Below are 21,824 nucleotides of genomic sequence, written 5' to 3' on the forward strand. Positions count from 1 at the left end.
ATGTCGTTCTGTTTATTTAGGTTTCTTGATTTCTGTGTAACAAAATTTTTGCTAGATAGTTGATTTTTTTCCTAGATAGTTGAAGTTTTTATAAATTTCCTTTTTTTTTTTTTTAATTTCTCGTTGGTATGTAGAAATATAGTTGGTCTTTGTATTGATCTTTTATATATTGATCTTGCTATTACTCTAGTAAACTTAGTAGTTTGTAGATTTTTTTTATTTCTGTTAAAGCCCTAACCAGTTTTGCTCATTGGATAGAGCATCAACCTGTGGACTGAAGGGTCCCGGGTTCGATTCCTGTTAAAGGCATGTTCCTTGTTTGCTGGTACATCTCCAGTAAAGATGACAGCTGTTCGATGTTTCTCTCTCATCAATGTTTCTAACTCTCTATCCTTCTCCCTTCCTCTCTGTAAAAAATAAGTGAAATTAAAAAAAAAAAATCTGTTAAAAGTTATATATCTGAGAATGAGAACTTTTTTCTTTCTAATACTTTTTATGCCTCCCCTCCCTTTGACTAACTGTATTATCTAAGCCATTCAGTGTCAAATAGAGGTTGTAATGGTGGGCATTCCTAACTTATTTCAGATTTCATGGGCAAAGATTTCAATAATTTTCTACTAAGTAAGATTAGTAGGCTATAAATTACATTTTGTTAATCCTTTAAATGAAATTAAGAAACTATTTCAAGTTTGCTAAGAGTTTTCTTTATCAAAAACAAGTACTGAATTTTATTAAGTGCCTTTTCTGCATTATTTGAGATAGTTATAATGTTCCTACTTTGTTTTATTAGTTTAGTGAATTATATTGAGTTTCAAATGTAAAACCATTCTTATATTCCTGGAATCCTGTCTAGTCTTAAATTCATTCTCATTCCAACCAGTTTTCATCTCTTTACTTCCGTTAAAATGTCTATGTGTCACCCTTAGGCTTCAGGTTCTTACTTTATGATTCTCAGTTTACATCTTACTTGCCCTTTCAATAATATTTCAGTTTAACATTCTTGCCTTGAAATTCTTTCTTCAGTTGTATTTTGTGACAGTATTCTTTGTTTCTTCTTACTTCCTTGAACTTTTTTTATTCTCTCTCTGTAGTTCCTCCCTTTGTTTCTAAATTCTAAAGATTGTACTATCTTGTTATCTAATCCTGGAAACCTTTTTACTTTTCTGTTTACATATAATTGAGTTTTCATTCCCTTAACTTTTATTATCCTGTAAATACTACATATTCTCAAATATATATCTCAAACCACAATCTTTTCTTTGACTGCTAGTTTCTCATATTCAGCTCCAGATGGATGTCTAATAAGCTTCATAAATATAAATTATCCAAACTTACTTTTTGTTTTCCTCTCTAAACTTTAATCCTTCACTCTTCTCTTAGTTAAGAACAACGCCATTCAAGAAGTACTTCAGAACAAAAATGTTAATCCTTTTTTTAAGAGCATTTTCTTTTTAAATATATATTTATTTTTATTGTTATTGATTTCAGAGCAGAGGAGAGAGGGAGAGATAGAGACATCAATGATGAGAGAGAACTAATGATTGGCTGCCTTCTGCATGCCCCCTACTGGGCCTGCAGTGAGCCTGCAAACTGGCCATTTTCCCTTGACCGGAATCAAACTTGGGACCATTCAGTCTGTAGGCTGATACTCTATCCACTGCGCCAAACTGGCTAGGGAAGTGGTCGGCAAGCCAAATATCAAGTTCAACGATTGAAATTTCTTTTGAGAGCCAAATTTTTTAATCTTAAACTTCTTCTAATGCCATTTCTTCAAAATAAACTTGCCCAGGCTGTGGTATTTTGTGGAAGAGCCACATTCAAGGGGCCAAAGAGCCACATGTGGCTCACAAGCTGCAGTTTGCCGAACACAGGTCTAGGGCAATGTTAATCTTTTTTGACTGTACTTTTTCACACAGTAAATTTGTACTATCAGCAAATTGTATTGCTTAGTATCAAAATATATTCCAAATCAATAACTACTTTGTACTATTCTGCACCTTTCTATATTCTATATATATAAAAGCATAATATGCAAGTTGACCAAAGGCTGAATAACTGGTCACTATGATGTGCACTGACCACCAGGGGGCAGACACTCAAAACAGGAGCTGCAGGTCAACCTCTTGGTCCCTCCCCACAGGCTGCAGGCTCTGATCACATGATGGGGAACCAGGGATGGGTGGTGGCAGATATGGGTGGTGTCAGGCCAAGGCGGGTATGAATGAGTGGGGCCCGATCACCCTGCCAGTTGCCCAAAATACAGGGCGACTGGCATCAGCTGCAGGAGGGCGGGGCCAGCTGCTGGCAATTGGGGAAGATTGGTCCTGATCGCAGGCCAGGCCTAGGGACCCTACCCATGCTAGAATTTCATGTGCTGGGCCTCTAGTACATTGATATTATCTTAGTTCAAATTGCCATCTTTCAGCATTGGTTACCCATAGTCCATTTTTCACTTGCATTCAGAGTAAAATTTGCCAGATCTGACAAGTCTATCCTTTTTATAGTAAATTCACAAATTTCTCACTTATGATAACATACCTTTAACATTCTCCTTTTTGCCTTTTGCAATCACATGAGAGGCCTTGATATTTATCACATTTATGATAAATGTGTTTCATGAAAAACTTTTAATATATTTTGTTTCATTTTTCCAAACTATGAATGATACTGTGATTACTCTAAATAGAATAGTAATCTTTCCCTGATCATCAGTATCTGTCTACCCGGCTAATTTTTATAGTACTATTTTGATATTTTTTTAAAAATGTTTATTTTCTAGCTCCTTTCACTCAAATGTAGTTTTCGGATTCATGAAAACAGGGGCAAAATTTTTTCCACTCACTTTATTGCTGTATCTTCAGCACCTAAAATAGTGACTAACACAAATATTTGTTAAATAAATGAAATGTTCTTACATGCTTCTTTGATTACCTGAAAAGAATATGCTTTCTCAGATTATTTATACTGTTATTTATTTATTTATTTTAAATGTATATTGGTTTTTATTGATTTTAGGTAGCGGAATGAAGAGGGAGAGAGAGCTAGAAACATCAGTGATGAGAGAGAAGCATTGATTGGTTGCCTACTGCATGCCCCTTACTGGGCATCAGTTCTGCAACACAGGCATGTGTCCTTTATGGGAATTGAACCTGAGACGCTTCAATCTGCAGGATGATGCTCTATCCACTGAGCCAAACTGGCTAGAGCTATACTGTTTTACTTTTAAATACTCAGCTGCTAGGTGAATAGTATCTATACTAATAAAATGATAATATGCTAATTAGACCGGATAGACTGGGCATCTTCTGGATGTCTTTCCAGATAAAGCTATGGTGGCTGGGGCCAAGGCAGAGGCAATTAGGGACAATCAGGCAGGCAGAAAAGCAGGTAGGGGTGATCAGGTCAGCAGGGGAGAGTGGTTAGGGGCAGTCAAACCAGCAGGGGAGAGTGGTTAGGGCAATCAGGCCAGCAGGGGACAGTGGTTAGTAGTGATCAGGCCAGCAGGAGATCAATTAGGGGCATCAAGCAAACAGAGGTGATTAGGAGCAATCAGGCAGGCAGGCAGAGGGGTTAGGGGTGATCAGGCAGGCAGGCATGTGAATGATTAAGAGCCAGTGGTCCTGGATTTCGAGAGGGATGTCCAACTGCCAGCAGGTCCTGGATTGGAGAGGGTGCAGGGCAGACTGAGGGAACCACTCCACTCCCCATGCATGAATTTTGTGCACTGGGCTTCTAGTAGATAATAAAGATTCCATTTCTATTTTATTATCAACTAACAATAAGTTAATGGTTAACTGTCTTACCTTTATGTTCTTGTCTGGAAAGGCATTAAGATATTATCAAGGAAGATAATCTAGAATCTATAAGATATCAAAGAAGATAGTCTGATGAAAGGCCTTGATATTCATCACATTTAGATTGTTTCATGAAAAATGTATTTTGTTTTATTTTGCCAATATATGAATGTTCTTGAACCTATTATTACTGAATAAGAATGGAATATATGAGATAAGCTATGCGAAATTATAACAAGTGAAGGAGCTGGCTGAAGCTTTAAATATCCATTGATCTCTTATTTAATTGTATTCCCCTTTCCATTAATGGTATTTTAGAACTTGAAAGTATTATATTCTTTTCATTAAAATTCCTTTAAAATGAGAGCCCAATCCTTGCCATTTTGTTTTTACTCAAATATTTCTTTTTGTCCCACTGTCTCTTATAATAACTCAGCTATTTGTTAGAACCATTTACTTTATCTTCTCAAAACATTATCATGTAAAGTTAAGCGTCAAGGCTTGTTTTGAATTTTATAGGATTATTAGAGGACCTGTGCACTTGTGCACCAGAGAGGTCTCTCAACAAGGCCTGTGGGGATCTTGCTGAAACGGGTATGCGACATTCCCCCAAGGGATCCTAGATTGCCAGAGGGAGGTTCTTGGGTGGCCCAACCCGGAATTGGTCTCCCTCCTCTCTGGTTCCTGGTGCATCACCTGAGAACCACAGCTGTCAAGTCACTGCAGCTTGGCAGCTCCTGTGTTGAGCATCTGCCCCCTGGTGGTCACTGCTCATCATAGCTACCGGTCAGAGCGTCTGCCACTGGTTGTCCTTGTGCCTCATAGGTACTGGTAGGACAGTTGAATGGTCTGAATGGTCGGATGGTTGCTTAGGCTTTTATATATATAGATTGCTTATCTACTAACCATTGGTGGTTTGTCAAACACACAAGCCTACTAATACAATCCAAAATCATTGCTGGTGTTATCATACTTCACTCTAATTAAATGCTACCTTCTGAGTAATACCTTCATTTAACTACCCATCTACAAATTTCCTATCCACTTTATGTTTTTTTCATTCATTTATAAATATTCAACATGCTACATATTTTACCTTTTTATTTTATTGATTGTTTACTCTGCCTTCTTTCACCAATGAGGACAGCCTCTTTTTTTCTTTTTGTTTTCTTAACTCTTCTTTCCACAGTACTGAGGAGAGTGCCCCCAAAATTTTAACTATTCAACATGTATATTTTTTAAATGGCTAAATGAAAAAAGTATAATGCTCTAACTTTACAGTAAAAGAAAAGGATATAATGGTTTTACAAGTTGAGGGAGCATGATAGAGAAAGCATATGAAATGAATTGGTGCTAAGTAGGTGAAATTGGGGCAAAGAAATATTTGATTAGTTCAATGGAAAGTTTCTGTTTTGAATTTTAGTTCCTTTGTGTATTTAGAGAAATCTTCACTATTTTTTAATTAAAATTCTTTATTATTTAAAGTATTACATATGTCTCCTTTTCCCCCCCATTGACCTCTCCCTGGATACTCCCACCTTACAGCACATGCCTTCACCCCTCTAACTGTCTGTGTCTTTTGGTTATGCTTATATACATGCATACAAGTCCTTAGGTTAATCTCCTATCCCCTCTCCTGCCTCCCCCTCTCCCACATTCTTTCTGAGGTTTCACAGTCTGTTTGATGCTTCTTGTCTCTGGATCTATTTTTGTTCATCAGTTCATGCTCATATTCCACAAATGAGTGGGATCCTATGATATTTATCTTTCTTCTACTGGCTTATTTCACTTAGCATAATGCTCTCCAGGTCCATTCATTCTGTTGTGAATGGTAAGAGTTCTTTCTCTCTTTCTTCCTTTCTTTCTTTCTTTTTTTTTCTTTTTTTTTTTTTTCCACTCTGTAGTATTCCATTGTGTAAGTGTTCCACAGTTTTTTGGCTTTTTTAAATCCACTCACCTGCTACTGAGCATGTAGGTTATTTACAAATTTTAGCTATTATAAATTGTGCTACTGTGGACATAGGGATGCATATATAATTTCTGATTGGTGTTTATTATTTTTTGTGATATATTTCTGGGAATGAGATGATTGGGTCAAATGGGAGTTCCATTTTTAATTTTTTGAGGAAACTCCATACTGTTTTTCAAAGTGGCTGCACTAGTCTGCATTCCTGCCAGCAGTGCATGAGGTTTCCTTTTTCTACATGTCCTCGTCAGCATTTGTCCTTTGTCGATTTGTTGATGATAGCCATTATAACAGGTATGAGATGGTACCTCATTGTCCTTTTGATTTGCATCTTTCAGATCATTAGTGACTTTGAGCAAGTTTTCATGTCTCTTGGCTTTCTGTATGTCCACTTTTGAAAAGCGTCTTTTAGGTTCTTTTTTTTTTATTGGATTGTTTATCTTCCTTTTGTTACATTTTATGAGTTCCTTATAAATTTTGGAGATTAAACCCTTATCAGATATAACATTGGCAAATATGTTCTCCCATGCAGTGGGCTTTCTTGATGTTTTATTGATGGTTTCTTTTACTGTACAGAAGCTTTTTATTTTGATGTAGTCCCATTTGTTTATTATTTTATTAGTTTCCATTGCCCTAGGACCTCTATCAGTAATGATATTGCTACTATATATGTCTGATATTTTGCTACCTATGGCTTCTTCTATGATTTTTATGGTTTCCTGACTTACGTTTAAGTCCTTTATCCATTTTGAGTTTATTTTTGTGTGTGGTGTAAATTAATAGTTTAGTTTCATTCTTTTGCATGTACCTATCCAATTTTCCCAGCACCATTTATTGAAGAGACTGTCTTGATTTGATTGTATGCTTTTTCCTCCTTTGTCAAATATTAATTGACTATAATGCCTTGGGTTGATTTCTGGGTTCTCTGTTCTGTTCTGTTGATTTGTATATCTGTTCCTGTGCCAGCAGCTGACAGTTTTGAGAAAACTGGCTTTGTAATATAGCTTGATATATGGTATTGTGATCCTTCCAACTTTTTCTTTTTTCTTAGGATTGCTGTGGCTCTACCGGGTCTTCTTTTATTCCATATGAATTTTTAGAGACTTTGTTCTAGGTCTGTGAAATATGCCATTGATATTTGGATGGGGATTGCATTGAATCTATCTTTCATTTTAATGATATTGATTCTACCAGTCAATGAACAAGGCATATTGTTCCATTTGTTTATTTTTTATTCTATCTTTTTTTTCAATGTCCTGTAGTTTCCCAAATACAGATCATTACCTCCTGAGTTAAGTTTATTCCTAGGTATCTTAATTTTTTTGTTGCAGTGTTCAGTGGGATTTTTTTTTTTTTTTTTAAGTTTCCCTTTCTGTTAGGTCATTATTGGTGTATAAAAAAGCCATTGATGTCTGGATGTTAAATTTGTATCCTGCTACATTGCTGAATTCATTGATTAAATCTAGTATTTTTGATGGAGTCTTTAGGGTTTACTATGTACAGTATCATGTCATCTGGGAATATTGACAGTTTTATCTCTTTTCCAATTTGATTGCCTTTTTTTTCTTATTCTTTTTGATCACTATGGTTAGCACTTCAATACTATGTCAAGCAAGAGTGGCGAAAGTGGGCATGCCTGTCTTGTTCCTGGTCTTAGGGTAAATGGTATTTGTTTATGTCCATTGACTATGATGTTGGCTGTAGGTTTGTCATATAAGGGTTTTATTATGTTGATGTATAATCCCTCTATTTCCACTTTGCTGAGAGTTTTTATCAAGAAAGGGTGTTGGATTTTGTCCAGTGCTTTTTTTGCATCGGCTAATATAATTATGTGATTTTTGTCTTGCAATCTGTTTATTTGATGTATCATGCTTATTGATTTGCAGATATTATACCAGCCTTGTATCCCCAGAAGCAGTCCCACTTGTTCACGGTGTATGTTCTTTCTAATGTAATGCTGGATCTGATTTGCTAGAATTTTGTTCAGGATTTTAGCATCTATATAAATCAGGGATATTGGTCTATAATTCTCTTTCTTTGTAGTGGCTTTATCTGGTTTTGGGATTATAGTAATTCTGGCTTCATAGAAAGAGCTTTGAAGTCTTCCTTCCTCTTGAATTTTTTGGGATAGTCTGAGGAAGGTAGGTTTTAGTTCTTCTTTGAATGTTTCTTAATACTCCATTGTGAAGCCATTAGGCCCAGGGCTTTGGTTTGCTGGAAAATTCTTTTTTATTATTATTCCTTCAATTTTCTCCATAGTTATTCGCCTATTCAGATTTTTTTTATTTTTCCTGATTGAGTGTTGGAAAATTGTATTTTTCTAGTCATATGTCTATTTCTTGTAGGTTGTCCAGTTTTTTTTTGGAATAGAATTATTCATAGTATTATTTTATTTATTTATTTATTTATTTATTTAATTATTTATTTATTGCAATCCTTTGTATTTCTGTGAGGTTGTTACTCCACATCTTTAATTTCTGATTTTGTTTTTTTGGGTCCTCTCTTTTTGCTTCTTGGTGAGCCTGGCTAGAAGTTCATCAATCTCGTTTACCCTTTCAAAGAACCAAAGAACTTGGTTTCATTGATCTTTTGTATTGTTTTTATTGTGGTTGATTTCTAATTTTATGCCATTGTGGTCTGAGAAGATGCTTTATATGACTTAAGTCTTCTAGAATTTGTAGGCTTAGCCTGTATCCTAATATGTGGTCTATCTTTGAAAATGTACCAGGTGCACTTGAGAAGAATTTATATTCTGTAGCTTTGGGGTGAAATATTTTTAAGATGTCAATTAAGTGCATCTGATCTAATGAGTCATTTAGGATTGCTGTTTCTTTCTTTTTTAAAAAAAATATATTTTATTGATTTTTTACAGAGAGGAAGGGCGAGAGATAGAGAGCTAGAAACATTGATGATGAGAGAGAAACATCAACCACCTGCCTCCTGCACACCCCCACCAGGGATGTGCTGTCAACCAATGTGCATGCCCCTGACCAGAATCGAACCTGGGACCTTTCAGTCCGCAGACCGATGCTCTACCGCTGAGCCAAACCAGTTTCGGCAGGATTGCTGTTTCTTTGTTGATTTTTTTCTCTAGGAGATTTATCAAGTGATGTTAATAGGGTATTAAAATACCCTACTATGATTTGATTGCTTTTGATCTCTCCCTTGATATCTTCCAGAAGGGAGGGGTGTGTGTGTGTGTGTGTGTGTGTGTGTGTGTGTGTGTGTATTTGGGTGCTCCTGCATTGGGTGTATATATTGTATATTTAGCAGAGTTATACCTCTTGTTGTATTGATCCCTTTAGTTTTATGAAGTGGCCTTCCTTGTGTCTTATACAGCTTTCACTTTAAGGTCTGTTTTGTCAGATATAAGTATTGCTACCCCAGTTTTTTTTTTTTTTTTTTTTTTTTTTTTTCCACTTCCATTTGCCTGCAGTTTTTTTCCCCCCTAATCCCTTCACTTTCATTCTGTGTGAATCCCTTATTTTGTGGTGGGTCTCTTGTAGACAGCATATATGTAGGTCATGTTTTATCCATTCAGCTACTGATGTCTTTTGATTGGAGCATTTAATCCATTTTCATTTAAGGTTATTTTTGATAAGTACTTGTTTGTAGCTATTTTTATTGTTAATCCCTATATTCCTTCTTTCCTTTCTATTTCTTTTTTTTTTTTTTTTTACAGCAATCTCTTTAGCATTTCTTGCATTATGGCTTGGTAGTAATAAACTCCCCTAGCCTTTTTTTTGTCTGTGAAGCTCCTGATTTCTCCTCCAATTTTGAATTTTAGCCTTGTTGGATAGTGTTCTTGTTTTCTGTCTCTTGCTTTGAATCACTTTGTATACTTCCTTCATTCCCTTCTGGCCTGATGTGTTTCTGTTGAGAAATCATTTGATAATCCAATGAGAGATCCCTTGTAGGTAACTCTCTCTCTCTTGCAGCCCTTAATTTTCTCTCTTTGTTGTTAAAGATTTCCATAGTTATTATGACGTTTCTTCATGTGGGTCTTTTGTGGTTCAATTTATTTGGGACTCTCTGTGCTTATGTGACTTCCCCCCCCCCACCCCCCCCAAAATCAGGGAAATTTTCTGTCATTATTTCTTCAAATAGGTTTTTAAATCCTTGTTCCTCATCATGTCGTTCTCTCACCCCTATTATACAGGTATTGCTTTGTTTCATGTTGTCCCATAAGTTTCTTAAGCTCTCCTGCATTCCATTTTTCGCCCCCCAACTGCAGTTCAGATGGTGTGTATTTCTCTACCCTGTTTTCTACCTCACTGTTTTGGTCCTCCACTTCTATTTGTCTACTGTTGAAACCTTTCCATTGTATTTTTTATTGTAGTTATATCATTCTTCATTTCCTCTTGATTCTTATATATGTTGATTTCCTCATTCAGCTGTTTTAGCAACTTTATGACCCTTATGCTGAATCTTTCTTTGACATATTGCTTGCCTCTATTTCATTTAGTTCCTTTTCTGGTTATTCATCCATTTCTTTCCTTTGGATATTATTTTTCTCCCCTTTTTGCTGTCTCTTTCTTGCCCTGGAATCTCTGCTTGCGGTTGAGGGGTTGAAGCCCCTAATGGTTCAGTTATCTTCAACTCCCAAGTCAAAGGTTGGGTCTGCCTGAGTTTCACACCTTATTGTCTCTGCTCTTAATTGTACCCCCTTCTCCCATGGTTCTGGTCCCTCAGTTGTCCACTTAAGATTCTCAGGGGTGGCAGTGGCCATGCACAGTTCCTCTGGTGTGTGACTCCCTGTGATGGCCCAGGGCCCTCTGGCATGCAATTCACTGTGCGGCCCAGCACCCAATGCAGAATGGTGCCCTAAGACCCGCTGGCAGCACACATGCATTGTGGTCCTGGGACCTATGGTTGGGCACACCAGATCGCACCAGCAACTCTGACCTGGGCTGGGGAAGGTATGCCCCAGATGACAGCTGTATTTGTGTCGGGGGCTGAGCATGCACCTACTGATTGCTGTCTGTGCTGGGTGGGGAGTGCACTAGTCTTTGGCTCTGTTCTGAAACCAGGGATAGAGCTGGGTAAAGGGTAACCCTGGCTTGCACGTATAGCACGGACCTGAAGCATGGGCTCCTGGGACACTGGGTTTGGGCTCCTGCGAGGAGGTGAAGCTTGGAAGGTCTGTCTGGTGTATACTCACTGCAGATATCTGGAACCTCTGTAGCTGTACCACGCTGCTACAGTCTGAGGTATGGTGGTCATTCCACATTGATTATGGGAGGGCAAGTCGCTCAGTATACAAGTCTGGTGGTCGTGTTGGAGGCTCATTTGGGTGTTGGTTTGTGTGCACTTTTGGCCTCCATTGCTCCCCTCTTCAAGATGGCCTGGGCTCACCGCTAAAACACCGGCCTTGGAGTGCCCGCAGGAGTAGCAGGGACTCCCCGCCTAGGAAAGTCGGATCTGCCAGTCCCCCGGACTCCTGTGACATCTAACTATCCCTCACTCCCCATAAACACACCACAAATGTCCCCGCATGCTCCTCTCACTCCTTTGGTTACTCACACTCTCTCCTCCCTGCTATCTTGTCGGCCCCCTACTCTTTATTGTCTTCTACCCTGATGATATATTATTGTTGACTACATGCATATTGTAATCATTTGAGTTTATAGATTTCTTATGTAGAAGTATGAAAATGCATGCATGCTTAAAGCAAATTTATGGAGTTGTTATGAGCATGATGAGTGTAGGTAATATTATACCTTAATAATCCTATACTGATAGTGTGACTTTAATCAGTGGATAATAGAGTTAAAGCTATAATATGACCTGAGCTTAAGGGTAGTGTGATACATGATTCTACTACTTTGGAGAAGCTGGTGATACTATGAACATGATTAGTAGATGAGGAAGAAGTAATTTGTATAGGTATATACATTTTTTGACATTTGAGTTTTTGTCATTAGCTTTTTTGAACACCGTTTTCTCTATAATATTTTCTACTGAGATTATACTCTAGGGTAGCATTTTCAATTAAACAATAATACAAGTTTGATATGCATAAAATTTTCCAGTAATAAGTAACTGGTGAAGTTAACTTTAATAATATATTTTATTTAATCTAGTATACCCAAAATATTTCCACTTCATCATATAATCAATATGAAAAAGAGTATTTGGTATTTTGCTTTATTTCTTCATTCTAACTCTTCAAAGTCTAGGATGTACCGGTACATAATTACAGCACATTTCATTTTAGACTAAACACATTTCAAAGGCTTAGTAATTACATATGATTAGTGGCTACTCTATTGGACAGTAAAGCTTTAAGGTTTGATTTGAATTTTGGAAGATCTATCATTTACCTAAATACCATTTGTTACAGGTTATGAATTGGTGATGGCACTTGAAAATTCTTGATGGGAGACCTCAGCATAGAGATTTGTTATATGAAGCTGTGGAAGCCTAAAATATCTAGGGAGAGTGTATTTATTCAGAAGAAAGTTCCAAATAAACAATCTTCAGCAGTTTCCATCTTTTAAGTAAAGGATTCTTTGGAGTAATCTAAGCCTTGTCCAAAGGAGGACAGTATTTTCAAGCAAACATTATGGATAGGTCAAAAAATTTTATGCTGTGCAAGGTGCAACTCATTTGTAACTTTTTGAACAAAGTTTTCAGTAGAATGGTAGCATCAGTTTATTTTCCCTTTGGGTTGGAGATAGCAAAAGCAGTTTTTACTAATAACTTTTTTGTATGTATATGTATTATAATATTAATTTTAGCTCATTTTCTACATTTTGTGTTTTTTTATTTTTAATTTTCCCCTACCAATTTCTAAAAAAAACCAAAAACGGAATAGAACAATTTATTATTCATAACATATTTTATTTCTTTAGCTCGAGTTAAGAGGCATTTTTAAACAGATATTTACTAGTATCTGCTGTTATCCTAAAAAGAGCTTCAGATAACAAACTATCTTTCAGAGAATTATCTTAATATTCTAAGTTTCAAAATAAAATTTAAATATAAAAAGAAATGTAAATGAAAAAATATTTAAAGTATTAGGGATAGCATATGAAAAAAATAGTATATGTTTATGTTGAGTCGACAATTTTATACTTTGGTATTCTGCATAGTTTTAGTTTAAATTTCTGTTTTCTTTCTTCAGTCCTCACGAGTTCATATAACTAGAGCCGTTCTAGAGCAATTTTTATCATTTGCAAAATACCTTGATGGTTTATCTCATGGAGCACCTTTGCTGAAGCAGCTTTGTGATCACATTTTATTCAACCCAGCCATCTGGATACATACACCTGCAAAGGTATAAATTTTTTCTCATTTATTTTATTTTATTATGATGTTATAAGTAACTAGATGCCTAGTGCATGAAATTCGTGCACTCGGGTGGGTGTGGTCCCTCAGCCCAGCCTGAGACTTCTTGCCGTCCGGGAGCCCTCGGGGGATGTCCAACTGATAGCTTAGACCCACTTCTTATGGAGAGGCTGCCTAAGCCAGCAGTCGGACATCGGTAGCACTGCCGTGAAGACGGGAAAGTCTCCCACCACCGCCGCTGCACTCGCCAGCCATGAGCCTGGCTTTTGGCTGAGTGGTGCTCCCCTTGTGGGAGCACACTGACCACCAAAAGGCAGCTCTTGCGTTGAGCATTTGCCCCCTGGTGGTCAGTGCATGTCATAGCGACTAGTTGCTCCGCTGTTCAGTTGATTTGCATATTAGCCTTTTATTGTGTAGGACTAGAGGCTGGTGCATGAAATTCGTGCATGGGAGGGGGTCCCCTCAGCCCAGCCTGTATCCTCTCCAATCTGGGACCCCTCGGGGTTCGTCCCTCTCACAATCCTGGATCTCTGGCTCCTAATCGCTTATCTGCCTGCCTGCCTGGTTACCCCTAACTGCCACTCCCTACTGTCCTGATCACCTCTGTGTGCCGGCCTGATATCCCTAACTGCCCCCCCTGCAGGCCTGGTCATCCCTAACTGCCCCCCACTGTGGGCCAGATAAACCCCCATTTGACTCTCCCTGCCGGCCTGGTCACCCCCACTTCTCTCCTTCTGCCAGCCTAGTCACTCCTCAGTGCGCGCCCCCCTCCCCCCCCCGTCAGCCTCATCACCCCAAGTACCCCCCCTGTTGGCTTGGTTGCCCCCAACTGCACCCCTCTCCTCTGCCGGCCTGGTCACCCCCAACTATCCCCCCAATAGCCTGATCACGTCTTACTGCCCCCTCTGCCAGCCTTGTTGCCCCAACTTCCTCCTCTGCCAGCCTGGTCGCCCCCAACAGTCACTCCTGCTGGATTGGTTGACCCCAAATGTCCTTCCTGGTCGCCCCTCACGGGCCCCTCACTGGCTTGGTCACCTCACTCAGCCTGCTGCTCAGTCATTTGCAAAATACCTTGATGGTTTATCTCATGGAGCACCTTTGAGGTTAAAAATAAATATTTATTAAATATTATTTATATTAAAAAGCGATCAGCAATAAACAGGATCCCTCACTAATTCCCCTGCTGGCCTGGTTGCCCTATGCAGCCTGCTCTTCAGTCATTTGGTTGTCCCTCATTATGCCCCACACAGCCTGTTTGTTTAGTCATTTGGTTATCCCTCAGGCCAGCCCTGGATAGCTGGGGGGCTGAGATTTCTGAGAGCCTCAGAAATGTGGAGCCGCCGGTCCCGCCTGGGGGCAGGCCTGGCTATACTGCATGACTGCCGCCCTAACGGGACTGAGGAGACTGGCGCCGCCATCTTGTGGCTGTGGGTGCTGCCATCTTTGAGGGCATGGCAGTCAATTACCATATTCCTTATTGGCTGTAGGCACTGCCATCTTTGTGAGGGCTTGATGGTCAATTAGCATATTCCCTCCTTATTAGATAGGATAATTAGTGGATCTAAACTATCCAGTAGAGCACATTTGGAATTTTCAGCTTATTTTGTACTCAACATGAAGCAGTTGTATTAAGCTGCATCAAAAATCAAAATATTAAATATGTAAATATTTAAATAAGTGAAACTATAGTTAAAAATTAAGCGTTGATATAACTATATTCTGATGTCATTAGCTATGATTTATACTTTTCCAAAAAAGAGAATTTGGTACACTAATTATTAGAAGACTAAAGAGAGAAAATAATAGATAACCAACTGTATTATGATAATTAGGATTCTGTGATTGAAAAATTGCTTGTATTGTAAATATAGAATTTGTTTTTAAATATATACACAAGACATTTTTTCTAGGTTCAACATAAACCTATTAATATTTTGTATACCTGCACTTACAGTTTAATGTTAATAATTAGGGATATATTTTATGATTTTGAACTGCCTTTTGCAATTTTCAAATCTTTCACATAACTTTTTGTACATAATCTTTAAATTCTGACTTTTATTACAGTTTATGTTCATTATAGTGCTAATCTCAATTAACTATGAAGTTTGTTCACTATTTCAACAAGGTGTTTGACTTATCTTTTCTCTATTGACATGGTTAGACTTCCCCTAGTGGCAATGGGTTACGATATTTTGAATTTTACATTAAACTTTTAAGATATATGACAATACTATATATTGTTTGCAAATATGACATAACTATCTGATATTCTGTGTTTTTTTGAGGTGCTGAATCATACTTTAATTTAGACTTTCAGCTAATTGACTTTTTAAACAATTTGATAATCCTTTCAATGGAATTACTGATTTATTTTAAATTATTTCATGTTTAATAGCTATTACATTTATTAAAATAAATGGCATTAGATCCTGTTTATTGCTGATCGCTTTTTAATATAAATAATATTTAATAAATATTTATTTTTAACTTCATATGCTACTTGCTAGGCCTTTACTAATTTTCATCTAAGTTAGAATAGAGTGCATATGTATAATATAAACACTTGAAACTTTAAAAATTTATTTTAATGGTCTGTTAATATTTTGTGAATTAGGTTCAGCTTTCTCTATACACTTATTTGTCTGCTGAATTTATTGGAACTGCTACCATTTATACCACCATACGCAGAGTAGGAACAGTGTTACAGCTAATGCACACATTAAAATATTACTACTGGGTCATTAATCCTGCTGACAGTAGTGGCATTACACCTAAAGGATTAGGTAAGTATAATCTTTATCTTTACCTTACACTGTACTATGATAGGTCTATATTCTGAGTACTGTTATAGTTAATAGATATGCTTGGTTATGAAAATATCACTCAACTTTTGTGTTTCTTATATAGTAAACCATATAAGATATTTTGAGATATTTTTCTTGGTCAAGAAGTTTATAGTTCTGCAATATTAAATTATCTTCACAAAAAGAACAGGTAGAGCGAATAATATTCTATCTTGTGTACTATATACTTATTGTGATTGAGGAAGTATATTCATAATATTAAAAACAGATGAATGATATTGGTCATGATACCATGAATTCTGATAGTTCTTTCAACATTTTGAAATTGTTGACTTTTTTTATATTTGTTTCCCAACTTCATAGTTTCTTACAAGTATAGAAGAAGCTAATTATTCACTGCATTGGGTTGTTTAAAATATACTGAAAGTTATTTTCTAATTATAGAAAAATACATACTTTTCATAGAAAATATAATAATATAAAAGAAAAATTATTCATAACCCAAACCTCAGGAATTAACTGTTAAAAGTTTGGTGTATGTTCTTCCACTATTTCTCATTAAATAAATCTGAGAAATATTTAAACTCTTAAAGAAATAAGGCTTTCTTGATTTTTGCATATTTTTGTTTTCTTAGGTCTGTTTAAGATGATGTGCCATTTACCTACAGTGGTGCCTCACACAACGAACTCAATTCGTTCCAGGAGCAAGTTTGTTATGCAAAAAGTTCGTTATGTGAAACGCGTTTTCCCATAACAATACATGTTAAAAAAAATAATTCATTCTGTAGCATAAAATATGCTAAGATGACATAAAAAAATATGCTAAGATGACTTATTTTTATTTAGATACATCTAAAAACCTAATTAAAAAACAAAACAAAACAAAACATTTTTTTAATTTTAAGACAGACTAAGTAGAGTCTACCGAATCTTGCACATCTTCATCCATTTTCTGCTTTTTGGCCGATGGTTTCATGAAAAACCTGTCCAAAGTTCGCTGTGCGAGGCGTTCATTATGCGAGGCACCACTGTATTTCTAAAGTTTTGATTCTATAAATAATCAAATCTACAGATAATTATTTGGGGCACATGATGATGAGTTGTCTTATTGCCACTAGTATTAATTTTGATCATTTGATTATGGTGGCTTATACCAGGGTTCTCTTTTTAAAACTGTTTTTGAACTTATTGGGGTGACATTGGTTAGTAAAATTATATAGGTTTCAGGTGTATAATTCTGTAAGACATCTGTGTATTGTAATGTGTGTTCAGCACCCTTTATCTCTCCATACCTCTTACCCTCTACTGTCCTCCCATTCCTTTTTCTTCTGGCAATCACTGAGGGAAAAATCATACCTTTTTGTTTTGTTTTGTTGTTGTTGTTACTTAATCCCTTTACCTTTTCAACCAGCCCTGCAACCCCACTTCCCTCTGATGGCTGTCAGTCTGTTCTCTGTGTCTATGATTCTTAGTCTGTTTAAAATTACTTGTTTCTCTCTTGTAATAAGTATTTTATGAGAAAATACATTGAGATATGTAAGTATCCTGCTTTTTAAACAAACTCACTGATTCTTCCATAACTCTTGTCAGAATTGATTTTTACTCTGAATGCTGCCAAGAAGCAATATTTTTAACATTTATTTCTTTGAATTCTACTGCAGAAATAACTCATTTTTCTACTCCATTTATTTATTTTCTCATTTTTAATATTCGTATACATTTTTTAAGGTTTCCTATTTTATTTAGTATGTTGTACCAGTAGTTGGTAGGCTTTCTCAGGGAAGAGCCAGACAGTAATTATTAGGTTTAGGGAACCTTAATGTCTCTGTTGCCAACAGTTTAGTTTGCTACTGTGTTGCAAAACAGTCCCCCAAAAACCCAAACCCAAAACACTATTTATAGTATGTAAATGAATGGGTATGGTTTGGTTCATGAAACTTTAAAAAAATCTGCCTTGATGTAACCCAAAGACTATCCCCTCAGTTGCATGAACATTTATTTTTATGTTCAAGTTGTCTCAGATTTTGCCAGTAGGAGCCCCATTCATATGAGTTCTTGGGTTTTTATGACTGATGTCCATATTTTTTTGGTACTTCCTTGCCTTCTAGTATAAGATGCCCTTTGTTCATCTTATACTTTTCTCATCTGAGTCCTGGATTCACCCATTTCTTCAAGGAGTCCTAGATTGTTTTGGTAAATACAATTTTTAGAAACCAGAATTTTGGTGTTAAATATGCTTGTTGTATTTATTCTTCTTTGGTGTCATTGTTTCTGGGCATTTTTAGTGAAAATGATGCAGAGATATAAATACATGCATTCATCTAAACTGATCTACCTGTATTAAAACCTGTGAGTTCATACCTTCAATCCCAGCCCCAAACTGTGTGGTTCAATATAACCTCAAACATATCCTATTTCAGCTTTCTTCCTTTAATAGTGAGAATTCTTACTCCCAGTATCTTTAATGTATTTAGATTAGAGGCCTAGTGCATGAAAATTCGTGCATTTGGGGTGGGGGGAGTCCCTCAGCCCGCTCTTAACCCTCTCACAGTCCAGCAGCCCTCAGGAGATATCCACCTGCCAGCTTAGGCCCACTCCTTGGGGGATCAGGCCTTAGCTGGCAGTCAGACATTCTTCTGGCAGCGGGGAGCAGGCCTAAGCCACAGTCCAACATCCTCAGTGCTGCTGCGGAGGTGGGAGAGGCTTCCACCACCACCACTGTGCTCACAGCCCATCAGCCCGGCTTGTGACTGAGGGGAGCTCACTCTGTGGAAGTACACTGATCACCAGGGGGGCAGCTCCTGTGTTGAGCATCTGCCCCCTGGTGGTCATTGTGCCTATTAGTGGCCAGTTGTTCTGCTGTTTGGGTCAATTTGCATATTACCCTTTTATTATACCCTTTTATTATATAGTGTTCTGACACCTACACTGTCACCTTTTCAGCATTGACAATCCTCTTGGCTCTGACCCTCCACAACTTTAACTGTGGATGATCCTTATTGCCTCCTTGCCCGCCATTGTTTCTTTGCCATTGCATACCACTTGCCTCTATTGTTTTTTTGCTTTGCCCTGAAGGTGTTGCCTCCTAGTCCATGCTAGCCTCTGGTGTCTCTTTGGCCTCTGCTATCTTCTGGACTCGTAGGCCTTGTTGGCTTTGGCCGTGAAAAGAGATGAGAGGGGAAAAATCACATATATATCCCATATAATAAAAGCCTAATATGCAAAATGCCCCCTTTGCATGGTTGTTCAACTGGGAGAATGGGAGTTCAACCGCTTGCTATAACGTGCACTGACCACCAGGCAGCGGCACAGCACTGGCAGCAGGCGGCAGTGTAGGCCCTGATGAAAGTGGAACCTAGGTGGGATGGTGAAGCATGTGAGTGGGCAGCACCAGGCTAAGGCTGGTGCAAACAGAGGCCTGATTGCCATGTGGATCGCCTTGCAGAGCCAGCCAGCAACAGTGGTGGGGGAGGGGTCGCCACCTGGCTCCCAGGCACTGAGGGAGACAGGTGGCACCCCAGCCTGATCAGTTGCCCTGCAGGTGGGATGGTGGATCAGGTGAGGGGGTGGTGCCAGGCTAAGGCGGGGCAGCAAGGTTAGGGGGCACAAGCTGGGGCTATGAGACTGGGGTGCGAGCTGGGTCCTGATCTCCACAGGCCATCCTGAAGGACTCCACTGGTGCATGAATTCGTGCACCAGGCCTCTAGTGTATATGTGTGTGTAGCTGAAAATATTATATACATAGGTCCTCCTTTTTGGAAGAGCTGTTATTTTTTCTTTAAAAAATTTTTTTTTTCTTTATTGATTAAGGTATTACATGTGTCCATACCCCACCCCCAGTGCCCCTTTCACACACCCCATTTTTCTTTATTTAAAAAATATATATTTTTATTGATTTTTAGAGAGAAGAAGGGAGAGAGAGAAATATCGATGTGAGGGAGAAACTTTTATCAGCTGCCTACTGCAACCTGGGCATATGGCCTAACTGGGAGTCGAACCAGCAACCTTTTGGTGAATGTGATAACGCTCAACCAACTGAGCCACACAAATCAGGGTGAACTTGTCTTTTTCTTTATGGAAAAGAGGGATAGAGAAGCCTCAATTTGAGAGAGACACATTGATTGGTTGGCTGCTGAACCACCCCAACTGGAACCATCAATGGAATCTGCAACCTATGTATGTGTCCTTGACTGGGTATCCGACCCAGGACCCTCAGGTGCACAGGGCAATATTCTAACCACTGAACTATGCTAGTATTATATGTGTAAGTATAAAATGAACATATTTTCTAATCCATCTGAAATTTTGTTACTTAGTGTTATGTCAAATTCTGATTGAAACTTATAGTTTGCTTTAATTAATACTGTTTTAAACTAAAATGCTTTAAGGACATAGTAAAGATACTTTGTCCTTCATCAGCTTTTTATTGAACTTTTGTGAAGTATGATCTTTTTTACTTTGATTCTGATTAGTAATTTTGTTTTTTAAATTATTTTATATGGTTCACTGTAAAAACATTTATTTATATTATAAATATCATAGGAATACATGAACTTGGTAGCAAGTAAAATAATAGAAAGTTTTATGAGTAAAAAATAATATTCTCAAAGGATCCAAGGTTATCAGCTTTACATATATGCTTTGGCCATTATTTTCCTGCTCATGTATGTACATAGATGTTTCAAGTTATAGGTGTTTTTTGTTTTTGTTTTATATATTACTTGAGGCCCAATGCATGAAGATTCATGCAAGAATGGGCCTTCCTTCCCCTGGCTGCCGGCACTGCCTTCACACATGACTGGAGCCATCTTTCCACCTTTGCTCCAACATGGAACCACCTTTCTACCTTCACTCTGGCCTGGAGCCACCATTCTACCTTCACACACTGCCCAGAGGCCCGGAGTGGCTGGGGTTATGCAGAACGCCTGGGTCATTGCCATGGGGATGATGCAAGTGCCCTGCCCCCAGCTGCTCAGTGCCTGTGTATGCAAATAACCCACCATCTTTGTTGGGTTAATTTGCATATTCACTTTTTATTGGCTGGTGGGTGTTGTGAAGGTATGGTCAGTTTGCATCTTTCACTTTTATTAGTGTAGATAAACACAAAGTGGTATTATATGTGTAAATATAAAGTGAATCTTAATAAAAATAATTTAAAAAATAAAGGTAGAATTTTAGCCCTCAAAAATAAATAAATAAATAAACAAATAAACAAATAAATAAATAAAATGAACCTTAAGTACACTAAGCTTAAGAAATAGAACATTATCATAAGCCTGTTTGAAGGTGAACATACCTTCCTCCCCTCTCCAGATTTCCCCATCTTTAATTTTATCTTTATTGTGCTTTTACTTTACTTGAGTACTTTTTATTTTTTACTATGCTTTACTCCTTTGCTATTTAAATCAATCATGTTAGGAATATTCACATAACGGAAATATAACTCTGCAAATGACCTAAATCAGGACCTCACTCTCCACCTTGTACAGTTCTTTCCCTGCATTCAACTGGTTAATGGGTTTCCCTGCCAGGCTGTTCTCAATGTTCAATTTCTTCACCAAAGAAGTGTTTCTACAATAGATGTTCATTTTATAATAATTCATTAAGTTGTACATGTATATCTTTTGTATAAGTGCTTTTTTTCACAGTGAAAAATATTTTTTTAAGAATACCTAATACCAGTGTTAATAAAAAGGATAGGATACTTTGTACTATTGGCAAAAGTGGGGCAAAGATGTAGAAGGGAGTCTTGGAAAAATAGGAAAGATATTTCTTTCTCAAGAATTAAGAGTAGATTATTTGAATGTTAATTTGCTTTGAGATATAATAATCTACATGTTAATTTTTGCTGAATAAATAAGAGATGCTAGAAATGACACATAAAGAGATTGTAGTTTGAAAACTTATATAAATCCTGGTTGCATTAAGAAAAGTTTGAGGTTTAAGGACTATCACGGTTCTAGCTAC

The 21,824-nt window shown here is 37.4% G+C and overlaps 1 protein-coding gene across 4 annotated transcripts in view; it reads left to right on the forward strand.

Annotated features, from left to right (window-relative positions):
* Window positions 1–21,824, forward strand: part of NBEA (neurobeachin) — a 796,980-nt gene that overhangs the window by 167,204 nt on the left and 607,952 nt on the right. For all 4 annotated transcript variants that reach the window (XM_084879290.1, XM_084879291.1, XM_084879292.1 and 1 more), the window contains 2 exons: window positions 12,887–13,039; window positions 15,668–15,836. In XM_084879290.1, the coding sequence (XP_084735416.1) occupies window positions 12,887–13,039; window positions 15,668–15,836 (322 nt within the window). The remainder of the gene's footprint in view (window positions 1–12,886; window positions 13,040–15,667; window positions 15,837–21,824) is intronic.

The sequence above is a fragment of the Pipistrellus hanaki genome (genome assembly GCF_964339955.1).
Source record: "Pipistrellus hanaki genome assembly, chromosome: 3".
NCBI classification, from domain to species: Eukaryota; Metazoa; Chordata; class Mammalia; order Chiroptera; family Vespertilionidae; genus Pipistrellus; species Pipistrellus hanaki.